Source organism: Lissotriton helveticus, chromosome 5_1 (assembly GCF_964261635.1).
Source record: "Lissotriton helveticus chromosome 5_1, aLisHel1.1, whole genome shotgun sequence".
Classification (NCBI taxonomy): Eukaryota; Metazoa; Chordata; class Amphibia; order Caudata; family Salamandridae; genus Lissotriton; species Lissotriton helveticus.
This window is the reverse complement of record NC_136065.1, coordinates 977,684,623-977,703,962: the sequence shown is the minus strand read 5'-3', so window position 1 is coordinate 977,703,962 and position 19,340 is coordinate 977,684,623. Positions and strand designations below refer to the sequence as shown.

General features: G+C 41.7%; 1 protein-coding gene across 1 annotated transcript in view; it reads right to left on the bottom strand.

Moving 5' to 3' along the window:
- The window catches only part of TCERG1L (transcription elongation regulator 1 like), a 1,322,664-nt gene that overhangs the window by 1,195,906 nt on the left and 107,418 nt on the right, over window positions 1-19,340 (bottom strand). Inside the window, exon 3 of the mRNA XM_078643487.1 lies at window positions 13,238-13,418. Coding sequence (XP_078499613.1) covers window positions 13,238-13,418 — 181 coding nt within the window. The remainder of the gene's footprint in view (window positions 1-13,237; window positions 13,419-19,340) is intronic.

Sequence of the window (19,340 nt, the reverse complement as noted above, 5' to 3'; positions counted from 1 at the left end):
GGGCCCTCAGTATTGGCCAATTGAGCTTGGTTCACCACCTTCTCCTGCTGGCTGTGTAAAGAGCCTCGGGGTCATTATCGACTCTGAGCTTACTCTCAAGGCCCAGGTGAGGGCCGTAACATCTTCCTGTATGTTCCAGCTACACAGGATACGGAAAGTTGCCCACCTCTTGACTCCTGAAGCTTTGCAACAAGTCCTAATAGCATTGGTGATGTCCCGTCTGGACTTCTCCAATTCCTTGTACCATGGCCTCTCCAAATCCCTGCTGTCTAGGCTACAGATCATCCAAAACCAGGCTGCCAGACTGGCATTCAAAATCCCTAGATGGCAGTCGGCCAAACCTTTATTACATCAATTACACTGGCTACCAGTCAGCGAAAGAACAGCCTTCAAGGTCTGCTGTCTGGTCTTCAAAGCCTTAACTGGCCCCTCCCCTGCCTTCCTGCAGTCTCTTATTATCCCCTACTTTCCTTCCCGTACCCTGAGGTCCACCCATCTTCAGCTTCTAGTTATCCCCGTTTCAATCTCACTAAACTAGGCGGCCGCAGTTTCTCTCACCTGGCTCCTAAGCTATGGAATTCTCTTCCACTCTCACTTAAGACCTCATGCTCTCTCTTATCCTTCAGGAAATCTTTAAAAACTCTGCTTTTCTCACACCCCCACTAACTCCTCTCGCTTGGCCCAGTGTCCTATCAGCGCCAGGAAACTCATGGTGACAGTGCGCTCAATACATTTCCTTTAACATTAACATTAACATTAACCTTTAGTCTACAAACTTAAAAAAATGTGCTACCTATTTGACAATCACACTCCACTGAAATCATCTAGTGGGGTAAATTCGAACACCCAACAATAAGGTCACAATCAGAGGCCTCCAGAAGCCTAAAATCTCCAATATTTACATTAAATACCTAATGATGTTGACGTATTCCAACTACCTCTATTTGTACTGTTACAAAAACTTCCCTCATAATCACTAGTTGTGCCAACCAAATTGAAGTCATATTCTAAAGTCTTAAAACAGTCATGGAAGGGATAAAACAGTCTTAAATTCATGTGTCTTAAAACAAAATTCCTGGTTCTAAGCCAAACACATTTCTTCAAAAACAGTGATATCCTCTGAATTTCACCTTGCCAATATCTGGCCTCAGTAAGAACTCTTTCTGCTTAGCTATGGCTTGTCTGAGGTATGGGGAATACAGATGTAAAAAGCAGGTGTCTGCAAAGAATTACCTCAGAGTTGTAGGAAAAAGAAAGAACAATGTTGAATACTGGTTTAGGTGTAATGTTCAGATGGATGGGCGCAAGTCGGCATTGAAGACAAAGGACTGAAATGTACCACGGGCACAAAAAGAAGACTAATGCGTAATGAACCTGCTAAAAAAGACTTCATCTACGTTGTGATACAATGAAGAGTTGAACAGGCTGCCTCATATATTGTTGTACAGAAAATAAGAATTGGAGGCACATCACAGAAAGTATGGCAGCTGTCTTGGATTGGTTTTCCGGAAACATTCATTATGGGCAGAAGTTAAAACATCCTTTCATCATATCAAACTTTACAAAAATCACCTGCCCTCATGCAGTTTTACTGCTAAGGTCTCTTTCACACCTCACCAATAGGGTAGCATAGAATTCTCCTTGTGAAGAGCTCTAAGGGGACCCACCATGTAGACCTTTGTAAACCATGGTGACGAAGGACTGATGATGAAGAATGCCCCCTATCTGGTAGAGGAGGGAGGTTTCCTTTCTTCGGGTACTGACTCTCAGTGTTAGAGGATCCCAGTGCTGCCTCCTCTTGTGGTGTCAGGTACTTTTGTTTTATACTGGATGGCAGGGAGGATGTACTCAGCCACGTTTTCAACTAAACCTCTCCCTACCCAATTGCATGATTACAGGGGTTTTTCTGTGGCAGCTCCAATCTCTTGAACAATTTACTAAGACAATTCTGTCACTCAGTTCTCTTTTATTTTATCCAATCATATTTCAGTCAGTCAGTCAAAATACGCTTTATTCGATTTTTGTTAAAATCATAAAAGGCAATACATACAGCACAATATAAAAATCACATTGCAATTTACATACAAAATTCAATTCATAGTCAATTTATGTTAAAATTTAATTTACTTAAAACCCTCAAGGCCAACATTTAAAATAAGACATTCCCTGGGGCTTGTTTCATTCTTAATCTAAATGCAGCCGTTAGGTAAGATGCCACGCGAAAGATGATATGCGTGTTACCCAACATTTGAAGAAAAATTAATGCTGGCCTAACCTGAAGTAAGCCTGCTTCCTTCAGAATAGGTATTAGGTATTTTTCCCTAGCGGCGGCATAAAACCCACAAAAAAACATAAAATGAAGTGTATCTTGGGTAGAAAAATTGTCACATTTGCAAGGTAAAGCGTCCTCGGGTTTTGCCCAAGTAGGAAAACAACCAAGTGTATAGGGGATCAAGTTCATCCTAAATTTAATAAGCAAGGCTCTGTGAAGGGGATTAGTGACAATTTTTAAATAGGGTTCCAGAGAGGGAGTAGTACTTAGAATCAGGTAAGCTCTTACTGACGGTTTCATTACTTCCCTCTTTTCTCTCTCTAACCGTACCCTTTCAAGGAAATGTTGTTTGATCCACCCAATGTCCTGTTTTCTAATGCTTGATGGGTCTGAATAGATCTCCGGTCTCCCAAGCGCTGCAAATGAGGTTTTAAGATATCTCAACCATGGCATTTTCAAGGCGTGGTCCCTTGATACCACGTCCAGTAGAATGCCGTGGTTCAGCGTCAGCTCAGGGTTCAGCCATGTTTTAATCCAAAAGAGTAGGGGTGCCAACTTCAATCTGTCAGTAATATATGATAGGCCCAATTCCTCATGGATGGATAACGTGGGAGTAAAATTTGGGACAGATAGAAATTGACGAATAAGCCCGTTTCCGACTCTCTGAATGCGATCCTGGTTGACGTAACCCCATAGAGCAGACCCATAAGTGGCAATGGGAACACACTTGCTATTATAAACTTTAACCAGGGCTTCCATTCGTTTGGCCCCCAGTCTTTTCGAAAAGCCCATCAAAGCAGCTGTTGAGCGAGCCAGAGAGACACTCTTTGCCTTTATCTGGGGGGCCCAAGAGCCCCTCTCGTCAAAAAGGACCCCCAAGTAAGGGAAGACAGGGACCCTCGAAACCACATCCCCCCACAGGTGAAAGTTAACCATATGGTCTTGCTTCTCTGGCGACCTATGATCATAGTGTGCGATTTTGTTGCATTTACTTTCAGGTCAAGGCTCTCCATGAATGAACCAAAGCGGTCCAATAGAATTTGTAAATTATTGCCAGTACGTGCAATTAGTACCGCGTCGTCCGAGTATAAGAGGGCCGGTACCTGGGCTCCTCCTACACGCGGAACATCTGCCGCCCCTAGTTCAAGGTGTTTCCCTAAACCATTGATATAAATGGTAAAGAGGAGGGGGGCCAAGATGCACCCCTGTCGTACCCCTTTCTCTGATCTGAAACTATCAGTGCATCTCCCCTCCCTAGTGACCCTTACTTTAGTGAACAGATCTTGGTGTAAGCTGGCCATAAAACCTACCAACGGAGCCTCTATCCCCATCTCTTCTAGCAGGGACCATAACTTGGACCTGTTAACAAGATCGAAGGACGAAGAGAGGTCCATAAAGGCCAGATGAACTGACCCCTCTCCGACCACTGTGTATTTAGAGACAAGAAGGTGGAGGTTGGAACATTGATCCAGGGTACTTCGCTTTTCCCGGAAGCCGTACTGTATGTTATCGAGCCCCCCACAAGCCTCCAAATTAGTCCTCAATTTACCCAATAACACTCTGCCCAGGATTTTAATCACAGAGTGAAGGAGGGAGATGGGTCTATAGCACCCTGGATCCTCCCGATTGCCTTTCTTAAAAAGAGGGACTATAATAGGGGTGGCCCATGAATTTGGGAAAATATTATCATTTGCGGCTCTAAATACTTTGGTTAGGACTTGAGACCTAGTTTTCGGGGAATGTCTAAAAAAATCAACTGGTACCCCATCCGGCCCTGGGGCCTTATTTGTGGAAGAGTCCATTATGGCCTTAAAGACCTCGTCTTCCCCAAACACTACTTCAGGGTGGGCCTGAACAGTTCTTGCACCAGTCATGGATGTACCACCTTTATTACCATATACCTCTTGAAAATGGTCAATCCATTTCTCATCCGGGATAACACAATCAAGGGGAGTATTGTCAATACCCGAAAAAAACGGGTTATTTATGATATCCCAGAAGTTTTTGCTGTCTCAAAGAACATCTATATCAAGGAGATTATTCCAGGCCTCATTTTTTATGACATTTCTCCTTCTTTTTAGGGTCAGTTTGTATTCCTGCCTCAGGCAAGTAATTAAAGCTTTATCTCTCGGCTTGGCCCTTAAGGCATCTTTTTTGGGATCTATGTATGGGAGAGCACTGGGAATCAAACCATTTGTAGGGCCTTGGAGGGAACCGTGGTTTAGGTACCGTTAGGTCCCTAGAGACTTGGGTGCAGATAGACTCAAAGGCCTGTATGATTAGTTGGTTTGAAGAGCCTTGGGCCAAACAGGTTACAATTGAATCCTCTATTTTGGGCAGGATGGTGGCCATGAATTCTTCCTCGACTACTCTACCCCACTTAAGCCTTCTAACCTGGTCACTGGGCACCGCAGTGGCGCAAACCTTGGTGTGACCAACTAATCTCTTGAACAATTTACTAAGACAATTCTGTCACTCACAATCTCTGATTCAAACAGATTGATAAATAAGACATATTATAATCTATGTATTTGGTAATCAGGAGGTGTATATTGTTTCGTGTCAAAGAATGATTCTAGGGTCTCATTTTTGTTATACATTGACCCACAATACTCCTGGAACATACCATTGTATGCTCCACATCAGAACTTGGCCCCATGTCAGGAACTATTTAACCTCTACTTCCCTTAAAATCCTACGATTTGATATGTTTTCTCTTCATCTAACAACCATTAAGTTTCATAGTGTGAGCACTGTAAGCAAAATAAACATGCATAAACGCAAACCTCGGTCGAATTCTTGGAGTGAAATGTTGACGTGCTTTGGTGCACAATGGGTTGTTGTCCACAATGCTGAGAACAAGGCGACATGGCAGGCATCACTTCTGCATTTGTTAATATAACATAATGAAGTGGTTGTTTCTGCAGTGCTCTGTAAGCGATAGTCCGATGTGCTACTATTGTTGATCCCTACTAGAGTCAATTTAACGTACTCTGCCAGGTATCATGTTTTAAGAATGCCCCGACCATGAGCAGGAAGTTTTTTAAGTCACTCACTGAAGAAATAGTGACTTGGGTTTAGTCCTGACAAAAAAGCTAGTTCATGATACGAAATAGTCGAGGTACTTGCTATACAGCTGATTGAGATTAAGAAATATTCAAAAGGGGAATGTGAAGAATACAATAAAACTTCAAAATAGAGATAGTAGACTCTACTGATACATATGTGTGTATATTTGTTTTGGAGAGTGGTAACATAATAAGAATTATCACTCGTCAACATGAAAGTAAATGTACAACAAGGTCAATAATTTGTTATTATTTTGTTTTGTATGTTATATTGTTTGACTTGCATAGTTTTGTGTTTTATGTAAATGTCTCAATCTCGTACAAAAAGCTCCAGTCTGAATCTGGATACAATGCTGCTGTAATTCATCCCGCTGACTCCTTCGTTGGATGTTTGACGAAGACATTTGCACCAGACAGTAAATGAAAAATTGGGTAATGTCTTTCCCATAAATTGCATGTTGGAAAACAATAGGACATCTAAGTTGATATTATTATTTTGTTTTAAAAAGGCATACTTAGATTACCACATATTCTCACAGAGGCTTATATTGTGATATAGATATCATAGGCAGGGTTGGATTGGGATTAAAAATCAACCGGGGCATGCAAAAAAAAAAACGTGCATATTGCCTTTCTGCAAAACACTGCTTCAGCGAAGTTTTATAAAAAAGAAGGAGGGGTCTCTGAAATAGGCATGTTTTCTTAACTTTACTAAGATAAAAAAAATGCACAGATTAGGTCACACTGGTGAAACACACATGAAAACAAGTGAGGCCACTTCTGCTCAGGCATTCTGCCCCCTCTCAATAAGCATACATTAATGGCCCGGCCCAGCGAAAGAAAAGGAGTGACTCCTCTCCAGATTATTAAAGGGAGGTAATGGATGCTCATCTGCTTCCAGAAAGGCTACTCAGGTACCCACTGGGCCGCTGGCGGGATCTGAACAACACATGACTGCCCAAATCGGCCCCCCAGGCTGCCCAAAAAAGCAGCCCACAGCTGGAACTCGGATACCGGCCCCTCTGCCATTTCCCGAGTGTCTGCCTTACCAATCCGACCCTGATCATAGGGCCGATTCGCAAAGTTAAACTGAGACGAATGTCTAAATTTACTACTCATAAATACCCCTTGTGAATACTGAAAGTCGTGATGGTCGACTTCTAGTATTCATAAAGGGCATTTATAAGTAGCAAATGCCCTTTGTGAATACAGACAGTCATAAAGTTAGACTTTCATCTAACTTTACCTTTGTGAATCGGGCCCACACTGTTTAACGCGAGGTTCATGTTTTCAGGATCCAGACATATATATTATATGCATTAATATAAACAAATACGCACATTTGAAACCGATTTGTGATATTACTTTATATGTACACAAATGAACATAAAACACTATTCTGAAATAATCATAACACATGAATTGCCAATTCTTTATACTGCAAGCTATGCATGTGTACAAGAATGACTGAAAAACGTATTTTATGAGAAATACATGTGGTCATTTCATCATTTTTTTTAAACATGCAATGCAATGTTTTGGAGTGCTTTGTAGAGACATCATAATGCTTTGTATTCAGTTACCTGAGATATTTTTCAATAATGACAAATATTCCTTCGTATATGAACTTGGAGTGTTAGTCAGGGGATGAGAACACACCTCAATTAATAATTATAATCCTTGTCAGGGTGAATCTCTAAAGTCACCTATGCTGAACCCCCTGTTAGATTGGCACAGAGCAGTTAGACATAACCTAGAGGCAATAGGTAAAGTTTTTATGCAGTACTCAAACAGTACCAAAAAAAAAAAAAAACACAAGAAGAAATCCCAATCAAATTCAGAAAAATAGAGAATATTTTAGTCAATAAAATGACATCCAAATGGCAAAAATACGAAAAAAAAAGAACTATAGCAATGAACATTTAAAATTTCAGTTAAAAACAGCACCATTAAGCATGCTAGACCGGGTAAAATTCGAAATTTAAGGCTGACTACAATGGATGGACAGTCAGGTGCAGGGACCAAATTAGTCCCAATGGAATGTTTACCTTCTGACAGAATATTTTCTGGAGAAATTTTCTGGAGAAAAAATGGTAATTGAAGAGCCATCAGAATGGCAAGGTGCAAGCAGGATCCAAGGAATGGCTCAACGATGGTGAGGAGCTGCTGTCTGATGTTTTGGCATTGATCGATGGCTGCTTGATGTAAAGCCCGGTAATTCTGTTAACAAATGTTGCCACTGTAGATCAATTGCTGCTCAGTGTAGGGTCCCTCCATTCAAGCCATTGATAGAGTGCTGCTCAGCAGTGAATCCATTGAAGCTTTTAACGAAGGTTGTCAATGCTCCAGTAGGCTTTCAGCTAAAAAGGGAGAAGTACACTTTGACCTCAACCACATGTCCCGGACCTTCAGGACAGTTCTTGGGGGTCAGGTCTCACTTCCACAGTGGCCGGCAGACCGGTCAACTGGAAAGCATGAAAGGCCTCTGCCTGTTTTGTCCCTGTAGCTCAAACGGGAGGTCAACCAACTGATGCTTGAAGTCACTTCTGTGGTCCTGGATTCAAGGCAAGTAGGTCCAGACTTTCTCTATGATTCAGAGAACATGGTAGTTTTTCTTCTAATTCTTCACTTGTCCAAGAGTGTTCTGAGGAGAGCTCTGGGGATGTCACTATTATGCCCAGTGCCAGACTGTGGGAGCAATCATTTAGCTACGCTCTAAACTAGTTCTTGTCATCTTCCTCTTTCCCCCAGGTTGGGGCCAGCCTTACTAGTAAGATAAAAGGGAGGCGATCCTATGTATGAGCCTCATCTGCTGGTGACAAGGTAGCCATCCCTTGAAGTTCAGAAAGGGGCTGAGCACAGGGCACTTTGTCCTCTGTCTGGCAGTAGTACACATCTCACCACAGTAAAGCCATCGATATTCAGGAGACAGTGGAACGCTGATAGAAAATACTTTGTTTCAGGTAGAAATAGAGGCAACTTTCTAAAAATTAATTTTCCTAAATTGTAATATGAAATCTGACATTACTATTAAGTTGGATTTTGAATAATTTTCAATGAGTCCTTGGAGCATTTTTCTACCTGCTCTCAAACTGAAATTAAGCATTATCAATATATATAAAAACGAATGTATGTCTGTCTGTCTGTCCGTCTGTTTGTCCTTTATGCATCACTACACCATTCATCCGATCGCAATGAAACTTTGGGAAGTTGTTGAGTACACTCCCGCGAAGGTTTCTGGCATAAAATTTTATTAAATATCGGCTCCCGAGGGCCCTCATAATCTTTCGAATACTGATGTACGCACCAGACGGAAAAACAACTAATCGTGTATCCACAAGGACTCAAATAAATAAATAGAATTAAAACACCATTCATCCGATCGCCATGAAACTTTGGGACGTTGTTGAGTACAATCCTGCAAAGGTTTCTGGCATAACATTTTTTTAAATATCGGCCCCCCAGGGCCCACATAATCTTTCGTATACTGATGTCCGCACAAGACAGAAAAACAAAAAATCGTGTATCCACAAGCACTGGAATAAATAAACAGAATTAAAACAGCAATCATCCGATCGCCAGGAAACTTTGGGAAGTTGTTGAGTACACTCCCGCGAAGGTTTCTGGCATAACATTTTTTTAAATATCGGCCCCCCAGGGCCCTCATAATCTTTCGAATACTGATGTATGCACCAGACGGAAAAACAAAAAATCATGTATCCACAAGCACTCGAATAAATAAATAGAATTAAAACAACACTTTGAAATGTTTTCCATATTAAAATGAATAAGTTTCAATAAAAATGACACAATGTATATTGAATGTTATCATAACAAGTTAAATTGAATTTCCTTTCTTCGGAGATCGCAGCAAGGCGCGCCGGGTAAGCTACTGAGTATATAATGTTACCCATTATTTTCCTATGGATGGGCCAGACTTGCCACTGTGAAAATCGGCTCCGGCAGGTTTTCACTGCTAGTACTTGTAAAACATTATTTTATAAATATCCTACCTATGCCTCCTGCCTTATTGTGCAATAAGGACTACCTTATGGGTAACTAATAGATATTAAAAAGAAACGTTTAGGCCTGTCAAAAGGGTGGTTTTGAGAGATCAAAACAGCAATTTAAAACCGTACACTAAGGCCAAAGTTGAAGATCTGGAGACATGCTTTACATGGCTAGTGCAGTGGGTGGCAAAATGAATGCTGCAGCCTGATAGTTGCATTTATTTTCCCAGCCCTTGGTGCAGGTATACTAGGGACATACAGGTAAACTAAATGTGCAATTAGATGTATGCCATTTTTGCCATGTTTAAAAGGGAGACAACAAGCACTTTACCTCTCTGGTTTGCAGGGGTAAAATGCACAGGGTCTATGACCAACAAAAATGGGTTCAGCAACAGAAGGCAAAATCAAGGAGAATAGCACGCAAAGGATAGTCATTTTCACAACTTTCCTACAGCAAAGGAAATATTCCCTTTGGATAATATGAAGACTGTTGCATGCAGTCACATAAGTAAACTCTTTGGTCATGGACATGATTAATGGCAAGTCAGTTGAGTGTAGTCTGGTAGACTTTGCCTCTCTCGTTGTTATATCTTATATCTGTGTAAAACTACAGGAGTATCTTAAAAGTTCATAAGCCTGTGGAAACTTTAGGGTCATATTTACATCTTTGAAAAGGGAAGTAACTTTTCCATTTTTTGGTACCGCCTACACAGCACGCAAGCCCTACTTTGGAGTGACCTCTTGGAATCACTCCGTACTCGTTTGGAAACTTGTGCATGTACTGCACTGTTACCAATGAGCCCTTCTGCATGTACAGTGTTTATGTTGTGGGAGCGAGCAGCGGCGCCATCTGTTTGCAATTATCGTGCCCATCGCTGTTCACTCCCGCAAGTTAAACTCTGTACATGGACTGAAGAAAGACAAGGCAGGCTTCTGGAAGGAATTGTGTTTTCATTCGTGAAATTGCATTCTAAATATGAAAGTTGCTGGTTGCGTCGACAACTGTGGTGACATAAAAACCACCAGAACTGTTACCTTTTTATTTGCACACTAATTTCTGTAGCAGGTGCATTAATGCAGTCAGCTGCCTTGATTGCGTCCTGTGACATGCACACGTTTTGTCCATGGCACTTTTTGACGGGACTCAACCAGTAGTCCGTATTCTGAGGAGCCTCCAGATTTATTTCTATGTGTCATTGCTCTGCCTTTCTATTTGTGTCTTTGCAGGGTTTGGAAATATATAATAAAAGGGTTTTGTCTTATGATCACTGTAGCTATGCAAAATGGAAATTATGTAAACCTCCACAGCATATTCAAAAGCCTCGTGGAGCCCACCATGTTCGTTTACCAACCCACAAACATGACCTCCTCCCCCCAAACACCCCGGGTGAGTTTCACTAAAAGGTCCTCTCCTGCACTGATATGGGCAGATCTGACAAGAAAGGAAAGATTCCGCTTGTGTTTTGCGACAATTCTTTTGAATATGCTAGCAGAAATAAAATAACAAGCATTGGGATAGCCAATAAGTCTCGCCTTTGGGACCTGCTGCATAACTAATTACTTATAAGGTCCCAAAGCGAGACCTCTTGGCTATGCCAATGCTTGTTTTCCTTACTGAGGCTCTTATTGCAAATATTGGGGGGAACCTGCATGGGCAATCCAGTCTTCACAATTACTGGTATTATTGAACAAAGTAAGTCTAGGTGGTAGGATTATCCATCTATTATGAATGTCCTTCCCAGGATTGGGAAATAATGGCAGGAATCGGTGCCAATGTACCAAATCATGCAAATTGTTCTTCTATTCGGGCCATTTTTCCAACTTTTTCCACTTGGGATTTCCTCCCAAGCTCCTTTGGGAAATAAATAGATAGCTGTGTTTTGCTGCAGAGCTTGGAATCATAATGGGGTCTTATCGTAAAAGTAGAATGGTGAAACCGATATTACCATAGTACACTTAATGATGGCACGAGTCTGGGTGTGAGCCTGGGTGTGGCAAGCATCCCATTTAGGAGTAGTTCTTTTTTTCTTAAGTGCATCTTGGTATTCCTATTTCAGTGTATGGAAAAAAGTCGTTTTTGGAGATGGAACCAACGAAACACAGGTGCATTGTCCAACATTTGTTTTGATAAGAAACCTGGGTTCAAGTTTGTAATTGTATTTTAATCAATACCTGGTGTATGTGATCACTGCTTCAAATATGTGATGTGTTATTAAAAACGTATGTGTCCTAATCCCAATGTAGGGTGAAGTAACATTATTGTTTATTCTCTGATGTTGGCAGAATCGCACCTCGTTGTGATAATACATGCGTGGGATAATTCATGATGTGCCAGTCGGTTTATAAAATTACCATTTCAAGATGGTGGACATCTTGGAGCGGCAAATTAAAAAATAATAAAAGGGGCACAAAGATGTATTTAGAGAAAAAAAGTAGTCCAGTCGTAAATTGCATTCGTAAGGCCTTTCTAAAAGTAAAAAACGTTAAATTAAAATAAAAATGGGAAGGGAGGCCTAAGGAACAGAGAAGGACAGTATAAAAAATTCTGAATGGAATGGGAAGAAGTGAGGGAAGTAAGTGATGAGCTTCGAGATGGGAAAGCATGCAGAGTGCTGAAAGCAAAAACAAAAAAGCTAGTTCCCTGAATGTAAGCAGTTAAAGGAAAAAAAGTTATCCAATCAAAAATATATTAAAGCAGGTATGCTGCAGGACAGGGACAAAAACAAGTAGAGGAAGGAAAGCCATCAAGGAAAAGGCAAGCAAATAATAATGACAAGAAAGGCAGCCAATGATAAGCAATGGGCTGAGGCAAAACACAACGGAAGCATTGCTATTGAACACAATAGATATTTCAACAACAGACAGCTGTAAAAAACATCTAAAAAGAAAATAAACCCACAGTCCATTGAACTTACAAAATATACCAGCATAAACGTGGTGGCCCTTTCATACATAAAACAGCATCAGAGCTGAATGTTTTCAAAGACAAAGGGGCAGATTTATGAAGGCCATGCGCCGCCGGTGCGTCACTTTATTTGACGCAATGGCAGTGCAAACAATGCGCCCTATTTACAACGTGACGCATCTAGGAGATGCGTCACGTTGTAAAGCCCTGCGCCACCAGGAGGCGTTCCGGCGCAGGGTGGGCGTTCCGGGGCAGGTGCGCCTCGCAAAAGTGGCTGAGTGAAATCTATAAGATTTCACTCAGTCACTTTCAGGACAATGCTGCGTCAAAAGCCTGCGCCTGCTTGAAGCAGGAGTAGGTCTTGACGCAGCATTGTGGAGATGGGGCACCCCCGAGCCTTGCTGGAGCTGCGTCGCGCTTGCGACGCAGTTCCAGCAATGCGCCACCTTATCGGCACCGATGTGTCACGCATCTGTGCCGTTTTTGCCCCATGGTGCGCCGCATTGTAAATGCGGCGCACCATGGGTGGCGGAGCAGCGGCGCAGGATGACTGGCGCATCCCTGGGGATGCGCCAGTCATCATGAATCTGCCCCAAAGAGAGGACGAAAGGAGGGAAGGATTTTCTAAGGTGCAGCCAGGTTAACAGTGCTCATGAGCGTATTAGTGACATTATTTAATTTCTATGAGGTAAAACAGGAGTGGTAAATACGGGTTACATTTTATGCCACGCAATTCATATCAGCACTTCACAAAACGTATGCGCTCAAGCGTTCACAAAGATCATTTAAACCAAGGCTGCCTGCAAGGGCTTTAGCTCCAAGATATGGTTTATATCGATCTTCATGATTCTTATGAAATTACAGAGTGAATTACATGCTGTTGCAATAGTTCAGAATTCTAGAAAACTATTTACAAGAATAGCACCATGAGAATTTATTATAATTCTCTACATATATTTAAATACATTATTTTGCTTCTCACCTGTTAAAGGCTGAGGCGTAAGCATCACGGTGTGTCTTGCCCGCGGGGCAGACGTTGGCCTAGATAGGGCCATGGATATTTGATTGGCCACTAATAACGGATTTTCTTGCTCTTGGAAGAGTCTTGATTCCTCAGGATGGATCAATGCTGAGTCCAAAGCAAACGAGCCGTTAAAATACATCTGTCCAAAAAGAACGAAAATTATTAAACAAATTCATATTTCGAAGTGCCATAAATGCACAAGTTGCTAGACACTTTGAGTGTTGAATTTTGATTGATGATAAAAAGACACACTGGCATTTTTACTTGGACAAGGAATAAAGGGTCTAATTGGGAATCCTAAGATCAGTTCTTCACTGTTACCCCTCTTTTTTCCATGGGCATCCAATTAATAACAATATTATATAACATATGAAATGAAATAAGCAAAGCATTGCTTCTTGTTTCCACTGAGGGTTTGATACATGAATTTAATTAGGACATTACAGAGACAGCAAATATTTTGTTGTATCTAACCAGATGCATACGTGTGGAGAAGTGTGGCTCACTGGTTAGAGGAGGCAGACCTGGAAGCAGAGGTCAGCCCGGGACCAGGGTTCAATTCCCGGCTCGGCGGGGTCTTGAGGCCTAAAATGTCCATGGACTCGACAATTCTCGCTCCGGTGCCTACTCGATTCACGGGTTCACACTCTGCGACTCTGGGCAATAGCTTGCTTAATCTCCACAACAGCCCCTCGCGGTGGGATGCCTGGCTTTCACCTTGCGGATACCCTGCCGGGGTTATCTCACAGGGGAATACCAGGACAGGTTCCCTAAGCAAGCGCTTAGAAACCGCTTGGTGATTTGCGCTATATAAATTCCTGTACATTTACATACATATTAGTCACCTACGTTTCTTCTCCGTCCAATATTGATCAAAGAATCATTAAATGGGTGCAAGTACACTATCTTTTCCTATAATGTATGTATCTATAGTCCAAATTTAGAACCTGATTTAGAATTTAGTACAAAGATTACTATGTCACAAATATGATGGCTATCCTGTCTGCCTTAATAGCCGTGAAAAATATACCATGACACTTGTAATAAGGTAGATTTGATAGCCGTGATGAAGTACTCACACATCAAACTTTAAATCAGGCCCTCAGTTCTGTCCATGGGACCCCTCCACTAAATTGTTCTTCTAACCATCATTGTTTAGTCACAGTGCTCATGGAAACCTACCACCATCTCGCAGAGCCTCACCACCTCTTAAATTAGGGTATGTAGTACCACAGATCCAATAGTATTTTCCACCCTGCTTCTGTTCAGGACCGCCTGAAATAAAAATAAAAGGTTGCATTCTGTAATTTAAATCCAGGCGAGACCTAGGTTTGAGGTCACTAACCCAACTCTTTATTGTCCCATTGTCTCACTGAGGATGTACTGATGGAATATTATAGGAGTGATTAGCTAGAAGGTTAGTTTACTTGGCCTTTCTTTCTGTGTATTGATATTGGCCTCTCGATTTCTTTTTTGTAATGTAACACAAAAGGCTATGGGATGCTGGGAAATCAGGTATGAAATCAGCAGATGTAAGATAGAGCAGCTTAAGTCTGACTTATGAAATTGGTAATGACAGGGTTCATCCTAGTGTTTCCTCCTCTGTAGAGAAAAGTACTGTCAGTAGTTGGGTTAATAATTTTGGTAGGCACCCCTTCCAATATAATAAATCCACTTAGTTTAGCCCACGGCCAGAACACAGTTCTGAGTGAATCTCTGCTCAGCTCCTCGTAGCTATAGCCCAAAATGCAGGCAATTTCCAAAATAATTGTGCGTTAATTTCAAGGAGTAGCAACAAATGTAAATTAAAAAACAACACAATAAAATTACACCAATGTCATTAAAATAGATCACGGGAACAGGAGATATGAATGTTTTAATTTTTAGACCAAAAAGTACCATGAGCAAGTAAAGCACCAATCAAGTCATTGTTTGCAGTTGACTGAGACCTAGGCATGATTTCAGGCCAACTGCAATGGACGGAAATGTCAAATATACCAAATGGGACATACACATCAAGACTTTTACCTTCAGTCTTAGGCCCAAATTTACTAACATTTTGCATTGGTTTTGCTTCACAAAAATGATGCAAACGAGTCCAAAGCATTGACATAGTATTTACCTTCAAGCACAAAACTTGTTTTACACTCAAACATAGCCCTGAAGTAGCACAAACTAGGTCTAAATAGTGATAATGCAACAACCCATGGCTTTGATGCCCAACTCTACCTACTAAAAGAGATAGAGAGAGCTTTGTGTAAAAAATGTATGCCTCATCAATGCAGGCAAAACAGTGGGGAAAAGTGTACTTTTCTCCAAAGTTTTCCAACTTTATGTGTGTGCTGTATTGTACAGTACACATACACATTTGGATATGTTTCTAACTATGTCTATCAAGAACAACTTGGATGGATCTGCTAATGAATCCTCATATCCAGGACGACTCAGTACCATACACTGTAATGCAAGAAACCAAATAGGTTTGTAAGAAGTACCCTCATCCACCAACCTAGTTGGTGGCAGGCTTCATCATTGGAAAACTGGTTTTGTTATTCTCCCCTGACCTCAGCTATTCTAGGCAATCACTTCTGCCCCTTAATGCAAGCTCAGTTCCTGCTTGGCAAGCCAACCATGAACCTCATCAGTACCATAACCAAGTAACTGTAACTAACATGGGGGTTAGGGCGGTGCGAATTAAGCTTGCCCAAGTGTATTTTCAGCAGCTATACAGAAGCAATGCACTAGCACCTTTTCAATCCCCGATCACTGGTTGCAAAATATCACACCTATCTCTCTTCACCAATTCTATTTATTGATATAAAGTAGCACTCTGTTAGTAAGTAAATACTAAATATACCATTGACTAGGAAAGTGATAAGGGAAAACAGATCAACAGAAGGCAAATGAGTGCAAGTTAATGCTGGTGGTTTAATTAATTTCCCTTGCTAGAAATTGGGTGTCAACTATGATTATAATATCAGCTATAAGTATGAGAAAATAAAGTAATGGAGCAAGGGCAACCTTTTATTTAGGTTATTAAAACTCATGTATCTTGTAGATATTACCCATGCCATTGTAGACATTTTATGCGTTTAAAGCTTCATATCTCAGTGAATTTAAAGAGTCAAGACATTCAACCAAGAGTAACCAGCTGAAAATGTCATCTAATTGTGGTTGAAGCACATTTAAATAAAAAAGCAGGTAAAACAAGCCAGCAGATTCCACGTGGCTTCTCTTATCTAATATAGCCGTTTGCTTTAAAGCATGACAAAGTCACTCAAAAAAATGAATCATCAGAATTATTACCTGTTTGTTTCCCCTTTGCTCCCTAAAAGTCTATTGGCAGAATGAGTTTCTGTACATCGGCACAATACCAGGACCGTATCGAGAAAACAGAAATAAATTGTGGTCAAGGGTATTTACACTTGGTGCAGAAAATATCAATCAATAATGATTATCCATTTGTGTTGCATTAGTAGGCTGTTGGACCTAGTCCTCCCTGTATAGTCACTCCCTAGTTTTTTGTCTTCACCCCTCTTGTTTTCCTAACTCACTTTTGTTAGCCTTAGGACTCTGTGCACTTTATCACTGCTAACCATGCTAAAGTGCCTGTCCTCTCCCCTTTAAACAGGCTAAGATTGACTTGCACCCAAATGGCACTTTTAATTTACTTGAAGGTCCCTAGTAAAGTGGTACGACATGTGCCCAGGGCCTGTAAATTAAATGCTACTAGTGGCCCGCAGCACTGATTGGGCCACCCACTTAAGTGGCCCTTGGAAGCATATCAACTTCATTCTTGGTGCAGAAAATATCAATCAATAATGATTATCCATTTGTGTTGCATTAGTAGGCTGTTGGACCTAGTCCTCTCTGCATAGACACTCCCTAGTTTTTTGTCTTCACCCCTCCTGTTTTCCTAACTCACTTTTGTTTGCCTTAGGACTCTGTGCACTTTATCACTGCTAACCATGATAAAGTGCTTGTCCTCTTCCCTTTAAACAGGCTAAGATTGACTTGCACCCAATTGGCACTTTTAATTTACCTGAAGGTCCCTAGTAAAATGGTACTACATGTGCCCAGGGCCTGTAAATTAAATGCTACTGGTGGCCCGGAGCACTTATTGGGCCACCCACTTAAGTGGCCCTTTGAAGCATATCAACTTCATTCTTTATCCAAACCATTTTCCTTAATCCATGTGCCTGAACAATTTATAGTATAAGCCCTTGGTCAAGCATTTGGTGTTGGTTAGATTTCTTCAGAAGATGGCAGGGTGTTGTACTGAATTATTAACTGTAAATTATGCAATTATCTCCAGATTCTCACTTTCCTTGAACTGCATCCAGCCTGAGATTGCAGCAGCTAAATTGTTTTTTCAAGGTGGTAAAAATTGGGTTTTTGGTTGGTAGAGATATGCACCCTGTCCGAGCAAGAACCACAATCCTATTCAGGGTAAGTAAGATACAATCCATAAATTAACCTGTACTCAACCACTGTTAGCTTGGCACAGACCAGGCAGGCTTAACTTAAGATGCAATTTGTAAAGTATTTGTTTAACACTTCAAACAGTAACACAGTGAAAACACCACAAAAAGACTCCATACCAGTTTAGAAAAATAGATTATGATTTAATAAATAAAGCAAGATTGAAATGACGAAAAACCTAATAAGTAGAATTCAAGATATGGATTTTTAAATATGGGTCGTGCTGGACCGGGGCAAAGTCAAGGGTTCAAGCTGACTGTTATGGCGTGTGGGCTGGATACAGGAGCCACACAAAGCCCGCTGATCAGAAGTACTTTGATCCTGATCGCAACAGCGAGAGGTGGTGTGCAGCGGAGGGATGCATTGGAGTCGATCCCTCAGTAGAGGTGATGCGTAGATTTTCCCAACACAATAGCGATGAGCTGGTGTCCGTGATCCATTGGATCCAAAAACGATGCGCTTGATTTCTCAACGCAGTTGAGGGGATGCATCGATCGTCTTTCTCTGTAATGGGTGCAATGCGGTGATGCCGATGCATCAGTTGTAATGGCAATGCACTAGTTCTTAGTGCGATGCGCCGGTCCTGTTCCTGCAACAGTGGCGATGCATCAATTCTGCTCATGCAGTAGAGGATGCGTCTGTAGCACTGGAGGAAGCACCTGGATCCACTTCCAGTGGTCTATGCACTGGAGCAGAGGGTAAGACTTTGATATCCCTCAGTATTAAAACAGGATGCAAGCCTGCATGCCCTTGGAGAGTACTCTGGGTTCAAGTAAGATAGTCCAGTTCTTCCTCAGCAGGACAGAGGGTAGCAGGCAGCAAGGCAGCACAGCAGAAAAGCAGTTCTTCCAGAACAGCAGTCAAGCAGAGTGGCAGTCTTTGTCGCAGCACAGCAGTCCTTCCTCCTAGCAGAGTTCTTTACAGGTCCAGTAGTGTCTGATTTAGTGGGGTCAGGGACCCAATACTGTGGTACTGAAAATGTTGGACCTGTGTCCAAAACATCGTCGTATCATGACGATTTTGGTATCAGCAGACCGAGAATGATGAGTACACTACATATTCCAATTTTCGTCATATTTGGGCGGCGAAGTCACCATTAAATCAGGGACTCCGTCCTGAACCCTCGGGTTCCATTTTGTATACGGCATCCATTTTGTGGTTGCCCTCACATAGGCCGGTGACTAAGGCCAAAACCGAGTCTGAAGGACACGTGCACCTTCGCTGACTCCTGCACGACCTGGGCAAGCTGACTCCACTGCCCAAGGCCAAACCTGTTCGGTCAGTTCCTCTCCCAGTGGCCGGTCGAGATAGTATCAAGGCACAACATGCCATAAACCCTTCATCGCACACAAACCCTTCCTAATCTTACACACACCTGCCTCTGTTTCTTTCTTTAAGACTTGCTTTACGAGAAGGAGGCGCCCGTTTTTATTGGGGTTTCGTCGATATCTGATGAAAATACTGGGCCTTGCCGGATAATTGATTGTGGGCTGAACAAACTGAAATATGGGCTTGTCATCATGACTCTGCTTTTTCTTTGTATTGAAAATATGTGAATGGTCAACTGTAAAATAAGGAA